The sequence below is a fragment of the Gavialis gangeticus genome, unplaced genomic scaffold (assembly GCF_001723915.1).
Source record: "Gavialis gangeticus isolate Ggan-Ray unplaced genomic scaffold, GavGan_comp1, whole genome shotgun sequence".
Classification (NCBI taxonomy): Eukaryota; Metazoa; Chordata; order Crocodylia; family Gavialidae; genus Gavialis; species Gavialis gangeticus.
In genome coordinates, this window is record NW_017729031.1 from 57,068,777 (window position 1) to 57,083,588 (window position 14,812).

General features: G+C 40.2%; 1 protein-coding gene across 5 annotated transcripts in view; it reads right to left on the reverse strand.

The window, feature by feature from the left end:
- GPR155 (G protein-coupled receptor 155) overlaps positions 1-14,812 on the reverse strand; it is a 67,846-nt gene that overhangs the window by 25,784 nt on the left and 27,250 nt on the right. For all 5 annotated transcript variants that reach the window (XM_019522942.1, XM_019522943.1, XM_019522944.1 and 2 more), the window contains 8 exons: positions 13,123-13,522; positions 10,388-10,553; positions 8,737-8,892; positions 6,351-6,434; positions 4,286-4,406; positions 2,253-2,337; positions 2,075-2,165; positions 713-926 (listed from right to left, as the gene is read on the reverse strand). In XM_019522942.1, the coding sequence (XP_019378487.1) occupies positions 713-926; positions 2,075-2,165; positions 2,253-2,337; positions 4,286-4,406; positions 6,351-6,434; positions 8,737-8,892; positions 10,388-10,553; positions 13,123-13,522 (1,317 nt within the window). The remainder of the gene's footprint in view (positions 1-712; positions 927-2,074; positions 2,166-2,252; positions 2,338-4,285; positions 4,407-6,350; positions 6,435-8,736; positions 8,893-10,387; positions 10,554-13,122; positions 13,523-14,812) is intronic.

Here is a 14,812-nt window from a genome sequence, read left to right on the forward strand (position 1 = left end):
TCTGGAGCAGCGTAATCCACCATTCACTGTTTGGCAGGAGCAGCAACCTATTAACATATAAAATATAGAAACAGTTATAGCCTCTTTCAGATGATTGGATGGATGAGAAAATTATCCGTATATCTTTAAATGGACGAGTAACAGCATGTACTGTGTGTCTGCACACATCCCAAATCCTGAGTACCTAAGAACTCTAGTTTCCAATTCAGAGCAGAACAACTTCAGATATCTAATATACAGAACTGTTCAACATGACATTACGACTACAGGAGCAACATAAGCACTGTCAGCTGCAGACAATATTGGGGAGATTATGACTGATAAAGAAAAATAAACCCAATTAAGCAAAATAAGGAATGGTTTAACTAGTAAGCAATCTGTAAACATGGTGTAGGTGTCTGGTTTGTCTTCAAAGACACGGCCAGATGCAGATAAATAGTAAACATACCTGATAAATACAATTAATGATGTGGATATCGCATATACCCCATTATACATTTTAAATACACATACACATAGTATTATATATGATGATAAAGAAGAAAGCTGCCCTAAAATATATTAAAGAAATCCAAATATAATATTCTAGGTCTTTACATATTAACCCATGCCAACAGCTTAGCACTTTTAAGCACTAATGAAAACAATTTTTCTTTTCTTTTCCTTTAGCTATAAGTTAAATTGGATTATCCCCAACTCCCCTATTCTGTACCTCTTTCTGCAGAGATATCTGTGAAAGTCTGGGAGCCATCAACTGATGCCTGGCTTTCTTCATTCCTTTCTCTTTCAGGTTCTTCTGTTTGGCTATTAGATGAATATGGGCTCAAGACTTCATAGTTTGATTCCTGTCTATTTCGATTCATACACATAAGGGAAATGCCTGACATCAATAAGCTGATGAATAGAGTCACTGCTGTAGTAATTATCTGTCAAAGACAGAAGACAGACCAAGAGATATGCCTGAATATAAAAAAAACTGCAAAACAGCATTAAAATTCTACATTTGATATCTATAATATTCTCGAATCTAGGACCCTTTATACCAAAGTAAATCTGAATGTAGACAAAATGTACTTCCATGTTAACTACCCTTAAGTTTTATGGCTAAGGAGGTGAACTTCAAAGACCTGGCCACACTGATTTTTTTTAATCCAGATAATTTGAACAACTGTTTTTCTTTGACCTGTTTTCTGTCAGGATCTTCTTTCCACACTACCAGATCTCACACCTTCTCCTTCTGCCCCAGGACCATTCCTCCTCTTTTCAGGTTCTGTCCAAGTACATCTTAATCCCAGGGACAACAGCATTTTCTTTTTTTGCCTGCCAGGCTCCATTTTCCACTCCTCTCTATCTGGGAGTCCCATTAATATTTCCTTCTGACAAATCTGTCACCAATACCCATCCACCCATTTTTAAGTTATTTCAATGCAGATGACAGGTCTGTATTGTGGAATTTTCTCTATGCATAGAAAAGATACATCACCAAGGTATACTTCCACTGTATATATTACCCCACAGATGCAAGGAGCAAAATGTAGTTTATACTCCAGATGCTTTCAGTTCTTGGCTTTGTTGACATGACTTGAACAAGGATACTAGCCATTGTCACGTAAATGTCCATATAAGATTACTGCATCTTCTACTAGGATCCTGACCAAGACAACTATTTACCCATTAGATAGTAACAATTTTAGATAATTACCAAACTATGATTCAAACTGTTAAACTAGGGAATGGCTTTATTATTATTCCCAAGCTATTCAGCCCATGCTCTTTCCTCCCAAGAGGTCTCTATTTCCCCTCGTTTCTAGTCAGTGTTACCAAAAATGTCAAGATCATTGTTTCTAACACACTTCCATAATGGTTCGTTATACATATATTTTAATAACCACAACCTCCAAGTTGGGTTGCACTTCTTTTAACCTAAGTATCTGGTATTGCTAGAAATGCAAAACATGCTTTGGAGGAAAGTTATTAAATTACGTGTGAAACAAACAAAGAATATAAACACTTTCTCTATAATGTATTGGACAAAACAGGTATCAGGAAAGGTGGAAGCAGAACAGATTCATACCTGGTATTTGCCATAAAAAAATGCTGAGTCGATGCTATCGTTGTTACGTTCACCAAGAATTAATAAGATACCCACTAGTAGTGTTGGGATGCTGAAACATCAAAATACAAAAAGCGTCAAAAATAATTATGTGGCATGTTCACATTTTCTCTAGAAAAAAATCCTCATACAAACTTACCCCCATCCTGTCAGGATGATGTATCCAGCAGGAATTTTTAACACTTCTCTTTTCTTTAACATGAATAAAGAGAAGGACAGGAGACCTAAACAAAAACAGAATACAGTAAAATGGTGATGGTCTAGACTAGACTAGATGGTCTAGTCAGGGGTGATCCTGCCCTGAGCATGAGGCTGGACTTGATGACGTTCTGAGGTCCCTTCCAGCCTGACTTTCTTATGATCCTTATGAAAATCTCCGCTATCTGGTACTTAACCAACGAGAATACTCCATTAACTCTGGCTGGCCGACTAAATGCGGGGTGGGGGGGAAGACATGTGCAGTGACTGCCACTGCCACCCAGCACCTTGCAGTGTCGCTGTTTTGTGTGTGGCGACCACCACCACACCCTCTCCCCACTCCACCGGCCAGACACGGGGGGTGGGGGAAAGGAGCTCGCACCCACCACCCTGCGCTGTTGCCACTCCGCATGCAGCCATGACCACACCCCGCCACACTGTGTTATTTGAAAACCCTGCTGGGTTATTTCAGATAACCGGAACTTTTATGCAACTGGCAATCCCCTTACCCCAGGGATGCTGGATAATAGATTTTACTATAGCTAGTTATTATTCAACGTAATACAAGGATTACAGAATCTAAACTACACTTGATGCAGCTGGATAGTTTTTTCTTTCCAGATCCTCAAAATATATTATTATTATTAATATATTAAGTCAGAGAAATAAGCCACAATGATTTTCCAGCTTTATTCTAAGAAAATTTAAAAAGGTTACCTAGGTATTTTAAAAATATGAAAAACTCCATCACATTTAATATTAAGGTTAAGAAAAGTTTAAAGAGATGTTTTAAGCATGTTATAGGCACAAAAGCTTGTTTATAAGGATACTGAAAAAATTCTTACATAATTTATGAGAAAGTGTGATTGTGGGTAGAATTTTGAGAAACAAGCAACCAAACTGGGACCTGAAAACCCTAACTGGGTGCATAAACAGGAGGTCAGATTTTCAAAAGTGTTGAGCAAACAGCTATCCCCATTAGGAAATATCTTACAAAATATGGGCATGCCAGGGCAGAGTTTGCCAACTTAAAACTGGTATGTATGATTAAATAGTTTATGTATGATTTAGTATATGTACGAACTGTTTGGTGGGACACCATAGATCCAAGCCAAAACCCTATACACAAACAATCCCAGCTATTTAGCAATTCATTCATTCTGTGTAAGACAGTGTGGGAATCCAAATCTACAGGAGTGGGTACATAATACAAGTGCACCAAGTCATACATATGCATGAGATATATGTATGATTAAGTAGCAAAAGAGCTAAAAGTCCTTTTAAAGAATGGCTACACTTCTTACAAGCAATCTTCTATGCTTATTCATATTTCATCACGGACCACAAAAAGCTTGAAAAGTGTAAGTGTAGTTATGTAGTTATTTAGGCTTTGCACCACTGTTTACAGTAGAAACCTAACCATCACACATTTCTACAATCAGCATAAAAGGTATGTTACAACTGTATGTGAATGATGACTGGCCTACATTTCCAAGTAGAAAAAGGAGTTGGACATTGAAACACATAGCAAATGCGATGGAGCACCTTTATTTCTAGCTAGTGTAACTAAGATTCCTGTTCTTGTTATCAGGTCACCTTCCTCTTAATCTCCTCAGGCCTCTCGCCTCATTTCTTCTATCACTTTTCATTTGGTTTCCCTACTGCCCAACGTGATAGCCTTTTTCCAACTTCCTCATCTGCCTGGCCTAACTTACCCAGGCCTACACTAACAGCAATAACCCAGTTTCTCAGTTCTCTAACCTACCAATGAGCTAAAAATTACCAGTAGGGCTTTGCAAGTCATACAATATGGACACCTCAGCCTTGCATCAATCTACTACTGGGTAGAACTGGGAATATTTATGACATGATTAAATCATTAATGTAAGAAAGGATGACTCCAGAATGTTAATTACATGCTTTAGTACTCGTCTGTATTATGCAAAATCAGAAATTAGTCACATTCTAACTTACCTGTCCACAAGTAGGTACTATAAAGAGAGCTATATAGCAAGCTAAATATGATGATCTGCACAGTGATGTCTCTCTCTCTAATAATGAAATTCCAAGTCACCATTCCAACACAGGCAATAAACTGTAAAAGGAGACAGAAGCTCCAATCATTTTACAATTGAAGGCAAAATGTTACAAAAAATATCTAGTGCAGAACAGGTACAGAATTCACTTTTGCTGCTCAGATAACCTATTTTATAATATTTAATTAATAAAACTCAATCTATGTCACTAAGCATCTAAATTCACAGGTTTTCCATTTTGACAGAAAACGATCTAGATCAGTGGTTTCCATATAGTGGCCTGGAAAGCCATGGGAAGTGATATGCAAAGCACACTGACCATCTGTTCAATTCCATGTTTGATGTTAAAAGGTGCATGACAGCACTTAAGAAATTCTGAGGGTAGACACAGGACCTCTTTTCAAGAAGTCTGGGAACCACTGATCCAGACCACGGGTGTTCAACCCCTTGCAAACAAGCCAGATTCGGTTTCCTGAGTTATGTCATCTGGCTTAGAACTACCTATGGATCCAAAAATTTGGTGGCAGGGGCACTGCTCCTCTACTATCAAATTACCAGACAGTGAGGAGCCCCATGGGCCACACATGGCCCTGAATGCTGAATTGCAGGGTGGCATGGAGCCTGATCACAGCATTTGGGGTGCAGGGGGCAGGCAAAGTGCAGTGCTTGATCCTTGGACAGGGCCCAGTCTGGCTCACGGATTAGTCCCATACCCTTTCTCTGGCCTCTGGAGTCAAGAGGTCGAGCACCACTGATCTAGATTAACTTAATTTCAGAAGGTTCCAAAGAGTTCCTTTGGAAGCTTGTTCAAAGGGTATTTCTACGTTCTGCTTTTTTGAAGCACATGCACTTTTTGTCTGAAATGGTTTAGGAAATTGAAGAAAGATGAATATGGATATAAAGTTCCCTTGGCTCTTCTCCTAAGGGAAAAGTTCTTTTCTTCAGAGCTGTTCAAAATTTCCTCCCCACAGCAATGTTGCACACTAGCTGTCTTCAAGAGATGGGCAGCAATCAGAAGAATGTGGCTTCATGGCACTGCTGCTCAACATATATAAAGAAAGGTAAGAATCTGGAGATCTCTAGGGATGTGAAGTACTATAAACTATAGGATTACCATTACATTTAGAATTACAAAGATAATTAAGAAAACAAGGATCACTCTGCATTCTGAATTTCCTATGTTTCTGTTTGAAACAGATTTTTCAAAAAGACTTAATATTGCAATCTTCATTATTTTATGCCATAGAATCAAACAGAATTGGTTGTCTGGTAAAACAAGTACTACATATCTTACCAAATACCCTTTGAGGCACTATAATGTAAAAAAAATGGAAGCAATTCATTACATCTTTTCCCATTCCTCCAAAGGCTATCTATAAAGCTTTGTGGAAAGCAGTGTTGTAAAAGAGTGTGTGCGTTTTACACACATTTCATAGATTTCATAGATACTTGGGCTGGAAGGGACCCTGGAGGATCTTCGAGTCCAGCCCCCTGCCCCATGGGCAGGAAGTCAGCAGGGATCATAGGATCCCAGCAAGGTAAGTATCCAAATGTGTCTTGAAGGTGTTCAAAGTGGGTGCTTGAGCTGCCTCCGGTGGCAGTCTATTCCAAACCTTGGGGGTTCAGACAGTAAAGAAGTTCTTCCTTATGTCCAGCCTAAATCGGTCACGGTGGAGTTTGTGACTGTTTGATTTTGTCATCCCTTGGGGCGCTCTGGTGAACAGACGTTCCCCCAGATCCTGGTGGTCACCCCTGATAAGCTGATAGGTGGCCACCAGATCACCCCTGAGCCTACACTTTTTTAGGCTGAAGAGTCCCATGGCTCTCAGCCTCTCATCATAAAGTCTGTTTTCCCGACCTCTGACCATGTGCGTGGCTCTCCTCTGCACTCTCTCAAGCTTCTCCACATCCTTTTTTGAATTGTGGAGCCCAAAACTGGACGCAGTACTCCAGAACACGTGTACACACGCACAGAATATATATATATTTTACATGATACTAACCTGAGCAACAAGTAAATTTGTTGTAAGCATATGAGGAAGCTGTCTATATTTCTTACTTAAAAGAATGACAGCTAGAGACCATATCTGGAAGAAACAGAAGAATTCAAATTAACAGTTAAAATTAAGATGAATACCTAGGCACATAAAGATTGAAATTAAATACTGGATAAAACTTTAGTTTTTAATATGTTTCTGGATAGTAATTTTGGAACAGCCAGATCTAAACCACTGGCTGCCATTCCCATAGCCAGAGTGATTTTATGCACCGAGGATGGGGAATTGAGTCTGGAGAAAGGAAGTCACACAGAAATAGAAAAATAAGGCTGGATGGGACTTCAGGAGATACTTAGTCCAAGGCCCTTTTCAAGGCAGGATCAACCCTATCTAAACCACGCCAGCCAAGTGTTGTCTATTTTGCACTTAAATATTGGAAATTCCACAATTTCTATAGTTATAGTACTTTACCACCCTCATAGTTGGAAAATTCTTCCTAATATCCAGTATTTCCTCATTGCAATTTAAAGTCATTCCTTATTGTCCTGCCCCCTGTGAACTGATGGGCACCCTCTATATCACAGCTTTGTTGTTTTTTAGACTAAATCAAATACTTCTCAGCTCTCTTTTCTCCAGACTAAATAATCCCAATTATTACAATTTTTCATATCGCTTAAACCTGTAATCATTTCTGTTGTTCTGCTGTAGAGTCCTTCAATTTGCCCATGTCTTGCTTTAAGTGCTCCGAAGCGAACATAGCACTCCAGGTGAGGCTGCATAAATAGTGAATAGAGTGCAAGTTAAAGCATCTATTTCTTTTGCTTTGAGCTACTTGCCACTGAAGATTAAGAGCGTAGAAAAGGCTAGAAAGCCACCTAATTTGCTGGCAATGTACTAATCTGCCACTTTGGCTTATTTTCCTTTTACTTTTCTTTAGCTTGTTTAGCTTAGCCTCTATCCTTTTGGTCCTTATCTAAACCCTACCAAGACCTGGTGATGGCAAGTGGCAATTTCTATTTGTGGCTGTTACCTTATTCTTAATGAAAAAGTCAATGACCAACTCTGTATTCCGTTGCTTTGAGAATTCTTAAGTCTTTGTTTAAATACTCAAGGATTTAGGTCAACAATATTGACATACTGACACAACAAAATACAAGATGGTTTGGCATTTCTAAGTCCAGAAGCAAACTCTCTAAGAGACTACTAGGACAATTTTGTTTATTATGAACTCATCTATACGCATGGTTTGTAATGGCCTTCTTCTTAAGGGTCAAGTCAGATGGACAAGGACCATGGGATTTTTTTTGTCTTCTTTTGCAGCACCAAGCATGGTTCTTTTCCTAGGATCAACTGAGCATATACTAACCAAAAAAATTCTCTGCCATTGGAATGACAGAACAAAACCCTGGCTTTTCTGGCTTTTTACATGGAACATGCTGTAGGGCTATTTTCCCCATGGTGCTTTGTGGTTGAGGTGCATGAGAGGACTCAGGAAAATAGTCTTGTGTATCTTTTGAATAAGTGGTTTTCTTGTCCTTGCAGGTGACTGAACTTGATGCCTCGCAGGCCCCTCTCAGCCCTATATTCTAGTTAAAGTGTAAATCTGAGATCATTCAAAAAATGCGCTGCACTGCTAGACAGGACTGTGCTCATAACCGTGCTGAATCAAACTGTCAGAACAATTAAGAATAGAAGTTTTAATTGAAATCTTTTGAAAAAAAGCTATCTTGGGTAGCTGCGTCACAACAGGATTCATGCTGGGGTGTCTTGTTCAGCTTTCCTAGCTGAACTAGGAAACTAGAGGATATTGCCAGGGCATGAATTTTCCAAAAAAAACCCCAAAAACAACTTTCGCATTTAATGTCCTCACTGACCCAAACTTCAGAGGCAGTCAGTCCACATACAGTGGGCTCCAATCTTTATCTTAAGCACTTAAATGTTCCCCCATCACAGGATCAAGCAGCTCATCTTCTTCAATATATTCACCCTCATAAAATACTTGGGAAGTTGAGAGGTAATATAACTCCTATTTTTACAGATGCCAGAAACTAAATGACCTACCCAAGGTCACACTAGAAGTTTGAAGCCAAGAACTGGGAACTAACCACTGGCTTCCCCATGCCTCTTTTTTTGGTGCCCTAACCATCAAAAATCAACTTGACAAATACTTAAGTTTCATATTAGCTTTACAGTTGACCCTTAACCATTCCTGTATGAGCTTTTCTCTCTCTTTTCACCCTTCAGCCTTTCAAAACAGGATATGGGAGTGAAGAAGTATATCAGTTTTATCTTTCAATCTCCTGACTTGTTGTCTGCATAAACCACTACCTTACCATCACTTACTGTGGTTTTATATTTCCTTTGCCTGACTGCAATGGGAGCCAATACCTACCAAGGAGACAAGGCTGACAATGCTGATATCAAAGCTAACGTTCTGGATTGCTGAAGCTAGTGGGTTTGGATCCATAGATGGAATGGTCAGCAGCCAAGCAGAAACGTACATGATAGGAGCAGACACAAAAGTGCTTATCACCATTCCTGAGGTAATCTGCAAATGGAAATCAACAGTGGTAAAAATATCAGATCTCTCATTAAATAATGTTTTTAGGAAAGCAACATCTGCGCTGACCTTGATTTAAAATACCATAGGCAATTCTACTGTAGTCACTGGGTCATATGGACAGAGGACTATTAAAAATTAGGTGATAAGTTGGAGGGAACATGCATTTTTTGAAGACAGTTAAGAATCAGTTGAAAGTTTTAGAACAAGTCTCTTCTAAAGTAACTACAATTTGGAGGCCCACCTCTGCCAATTCTTACACATTAACTGTGCTTCCCCATGCCAGTAAGAGTCATTCCAGTAATTTTAATGTAGGATTGGAATGACTGAGTACAGCCCCTCCCTCTGAACTACAGATTTATATCTGAAATAAATGAGCAATATTTTGTTGTGAAAAAAAATGCCTGAGCTGTCCCACAAACTCAAAGAGAAGCAGCAGCCATGGATGTATTGAAGCTACTTATAATTTGGTTTCCCAGGGCTTCCACATACTTGGAATTCAGTGAAACTGTAGCTTCTACTCATATGACAGCCCTCTGTTTTAAAAGCAGATATTGCCACTCTCATTGGACACAAAATTCAAGTTTACAATCAGCTATTTTTACTTTTCTTGTATTTTTAAATATTAAGAGAAATATTTTAATATTCCTTTAACCAGAAAGAAGTGAAAAATCCAAATAGTTACAGACATCCAGGCACATGGAACTAGATTTTGTAACTATGCTAAATGCTCTTACCAGCATCACCACATGCCCAGATTCAAGGGAGCATCAGCACCATGTTCATGCTCTTTCCCAGATTCTCTCAGCATTTTTAATAATCCAGATGGGGACCTCTGGATAGGAGCCACAAGTAAACAAAATGTGCATTGGCTGCCAGAACTTCCCACCACAGCGTCTGGCTGGCAGTTTTCTAGTGGCAGAAAAGGGCATTCATAATGCCTGCAAGAGCCTGTCTTACTTTATAAAACAAGTTATATGCTGAAAACGTGTTTGTATCTTACACCCAGAAAGTAAATTGCACTGGTGTCCCTTAAATAAGAAACAAAAGCCGAATGTAATTTTTATCTTATTATTGAACCAAAAGGGAGTAAAGGTCATCAGATTTTTAACTATTCAGCATCAGCCTATGTCTGCTCCCACTGAAGCCAACAGTGACACTTTGCCTTCAGCAGGAGCAGAGTGAGGTTAATGTTGAGAACTTCTAAAAATCCCACATGTAAACGATTTAAGTTTTTACATCTTCTCAGTGTAGATTCTAGGAACAGCACTTACTTTAAGAATGTGCAATCTGAACATATGCAACAGAAAGTAGAAAAGGCCTTGGTACAGTTTAATTATTAATCTGAAATATAATTTAGATACTGATTTCTAGAGAGTGTAAGCAAACCAGCTGTGTCACTGCAATAGAAAGGGTTTTTTTTATTGCTCAGTAAAATTAAAATCAAAGTCAGTGCTGGGCTTGTAAAGCATTAAAAACCTACAATTTCTACTTCCATGTTAAACTGAGATGCAAAGATAGCCACGCCTGGTGCTGCTGGAAAGATTCCATACAGAAATGCATAGTTTGATAAACTGGTGTGGTTGACTAAGCTGTCACTCTTGTCCAGCAATTCCACCATTTCTCTGCAGAGAAATGGCATCATCAGTCTGAAAAGGAAAAGGAGAGAAACAAGGGACACATGTTAGTCAGTTAATCACATTTTCCTGGATTCTTCTCTATCCAGAAAAGGAATTTAAGGAAGTTTAAGGTTTGTCTGAATACTACTGTTAATGATATACAGAGAAAAAGAGAGCATTTATTTTTAACAACTGCATCCCTGCCTACAATGGTGCATATACCAATGTCCAAATGAAGGTGACACCATTTTTAAAGAAAGACAGTAAAACTGATTTGTCAGTTTACATATTGGCCAATTACTGCAACACATTTATATGAACTGCTACAAATAAAAGCTCAGACTCCCGTCTCAGACTCACCACCAGAAATCTTTTAGAGCATATTACAGTTTTAGGGATAGATATAATGCCCATTGAAATCCGTGAGGTTTTTTTTTTAAATCAGTACAACTGAGATTAGAATTTGGCCCAGAATCTAGGAAAAAAACCCTTTATTTCAGGCAGCTGGACTAAGTGTATGAAAACAATCTAGATCTTATCATGATTCTGGGGCTGCAACAATGGGAACGTTTCTATTCTTAGCATTCCCATCGTCTCCCAGGCAGTCTCTAGAGTAGCAAAGCCACAGAAAGCTAGGTAATCTGTATATCTTGCTCTCAGAGTTGGGGAAAACTTGCTGTATAGTGGCAGCTACTCTTGGGGACAACTGTATTAGAACTGAGGAAACCCCACAGGCTGCAGATTGGCATGGTGAGTAGGATGCTAGCAGATAAAATATTTTTTGTCCACAAATATTGAAATTAAATAATTGGGAGCATTCTGCCCTCTCTCAGGAAAAAGACAGTGAGCAACTAGTCCCAATGGGAAAGTTTTGTGGGTGGTAAGCTTAGATTCTCAAGAGATTTTCTGTAAACCTGAAACAGGGTTAATGGCACATACACTAGCATGCAAATACCAAATATCTGACACAATCTGAAATCAAAAAACAGCAAATAAATCTGCATAAGTTACACTGAGAACTGGAATCTCTACCATATAAACCCATTTTGCCATCATATACTAAAAGGCTTTTTATACAACTTCACATTTATGTATGTCAATATAAATGACTTATTTTTAGAAGTGCTGAGCTAAGATCAATAAATAGGCACTTTATCACCTTTGAAAAAGTTAGGCCTCCTATTTTTAGGACCTCAGATATGGAGCTAGAAGACAAGTTTTAGGCAACTAGGTTTAAAAATCTTGACCAATATTACCAAACAAAAAGGTCTCTGAGCCTGTAGAGAAAAGGAAGGAAAAAAATCTACACAATCAAAGCAAAGAAAAGCATTAATAACAGTTAAGTACTTCCCAAATTGAGAGCTCTGCTTCCAGTTCTCCACCCCCTCTTCCCCTCATAGGGACAGGAACTAGAGGGGTGGGAAGAAAAGTACACTGGAGCATAGGCAAGCAGGGTGGAGGGAGCTCCCAAACTCTCCTAAACCTCACCTCTCCCTCTTAGAGGGTATTGGGGTTGACGGGCCCAGGTCCAGAGTTGATGGGAGCTGCAGGGAGCTGACAGGGGGGAACCCCAATGCTTGGCTCCAGCCCCAATCCCAACCCCAACCCATCTCCCGCTTGCTGCCCCTGTACACATGTAACTAGAAGTGAAACACTTCATAATACTACTTCCAAAATTGTCCTTCTTTAGATGATGGAGTGTTTCAGCCGCTTCTGGAACATTTTAAAGGCCTAGTATACCTGTAGTAACCAATTGCCCATCAAAAATTGGCTGGCTTCCGTTCCCCTACCCTGCTTCCTGCAAGCAGCACTGTTGGCCTCAGCTCCCCCACCCTCTGTCCAGTCCTCATGGAATCATGGTGGCACTCCCCCACACTTGTCTCTGTCAGCCAATCAGAGCATGAATAGAGCGTTACAGACAGACAGACGTAGGCTTTTATAATGTTAGAACAGCTAGCCCTTAGAAATGTCTAAATTGTTACAACCAATTGCATCCTTAGACTGGAATGATCCTGCTTTGAGCAGAGGGTTGGACACGACCTCCTGCAGTCCCTTTCCAGTACTATTATTCTATGAAATACTATGAACAAGCGAAGCTGAATAGTTCAGTTTCATTACCTATGAAGACCAAACAGTTCAGAGCAGGGGGTGGCCCACAGTGGGACTGGATCCAGCCCATGAAAGGGTGATCTGGTCCACATTTTACTAAGGGCAGGCCAATTACTCAGCCATTCAATCTCGTTCACATTTTGCTAATGGCACACCTGTCACCTCACCCCTCCAGCCAACTGTTACAGCCCCCACGAAGGGCTGCTCTTCCCCTTGCAGCCTCTGCTGGCTGTTGCTGGAGCAGCTGGCCTCAGGGTTCCAAGCTGCAGCCTGTGTTTGCAAATGGTTGGCAACCCATAATGTAGGGTGCTGAAGAGTATATTTGTCAAAAAGTTACCCAAACAATTTTAACTATTAAAAATAAGAGCTATGGATTTATTTAAGAAAAATGGAATAATCTTGACACTGTCCCTTTAAAGCTTTTCAGAATGCTGAAATCCACAAAAATACTAAAGACCATAAATGCAAAAAGTAAATAGGTCAAACTTACAGTTTAGCTGTGATGAGAAGAATCAGTGCAATAAACATACCCTTTGTCAGTTTTTTTATTTGTCCCACCATGGTGAGTCCAAGATAAAAAAGTGCTGAACCAGAAAATGAACTGGCTAGTCCATCAAGGAAGTTTTCAAGGTATTCTGGAATCTTCTGGCCAAGAATAAAATTTGAGGCAATTCCTATGAAGACCATGAATACTATTGGGTTCTGCAACACTCGAAGCAAAGCAAGACCCACTATTTTGATTTTGTTATGTGACGTACTACGATTCTCTCTCCATTTCTGGATTTCACAGAAGATAAATCCAACAGGGTTTAAAATCATAAGAGAAATTGGAGCCACTAGGTAAATGTATTGGAGATATTCTGGGTAAGTGGTCTGATACAGAGCTTCAACTAGAAAACAGGAAAAGGGAAGTAATTATTGGCTATACTTCACAATACAAAGAGATATTCATATTAAAACATCATTGTTCTCACAAAACTACAAAAAATATTGTTCTTTGTTGTGCTAACCACATTAACAGATGAACATTTACAACTGGTGGTAGATGATATTGTAAGGATAGAAATAAAAGCAACCTGAATCACCATTTTAGGCCAAAGAAATTAATAGAAAAATAATAAAATAAAAATAGAAAAAGTAAACAATAAAAACATATATTAAAATATATATTGTTAACAGTTATCAACTATCCAGTGTTACTTAACAGTTCTATGAATATCTAAGAAGCACAGCAGAGCTATTCACTGTAAAGCAGTGCTGTAATACTTACTGTACCTATACAGATATTCATTTTCCTGAGAGAGATTCTCCTGGGAACTACTTCACGTGGGTTGCTCCCAAGTTATTTTTCTCCCAGAATGGCGATTTTTGGGACATTCTTCCAATCATGAAAGCCTATACACTGCATTTCTCCTGGGAGAGCAGTGACACTCTCAGAAGAAACTGAATGTCTGTAGGTAGTTACTAGGGCTACGTGAAGCTTCAGTAGCCGACTCAGTTCGGAGGAGATTTGGCCTGATTTGGCAGCCAAATCTCTGAACCGAAATTGAATTGGGAAACCCATTAAAAGGTCCAAATCGAATCTGAAGCCTCCAAATCAATTTGGAAAAGATTCAGAGATTCAGATCGGCTGGGGAGAGCCTCAGAAGAAGCCCCCGTGGCTGCCCTGCCTGGCCCGAGCCTTCCAACAATTAAAAAAAAAAAAGCCACACACTCACCAGCTGAAGCAGTGGAGATCAGGGCCTCTGAGGGTTTGTGGCAGAGCCCCCCTGTGCAGCACAGGGCATTGGGGGGCAGCAGGGACTGCCCCCCCTGCCTGACACCCAAGTGGCAGCTGCCCCATGGTGCGGATGCAGCACAGCTCGGCAGGGTGTTGCGCGCCATCTGGAAGCTGGGGCCACTGGGGCTCAGCAGTCCCGGGCTCTGGCTGACTGCTGGAGCCACCCCAGCTCCCAGACAGCGTGCAGTGCCCTGCTGAGGTGTGCTGCACCTGTGCCACGGGGCAACTGCTGCGCGAGTGCTGGGGAGGGAAGCCATCCCTGCTGCTCCACACTACCCCGCCTCCACAGTGGGGGGGGGCTCTGCCACAAGCCCTCAGAAGCCCTGACCACTGCTGCTACAGCCAGTGAGTGCGGGGCCCTTTTTTTGTTTTAATTACTGGGAGACTGGGGCTGGGCAGG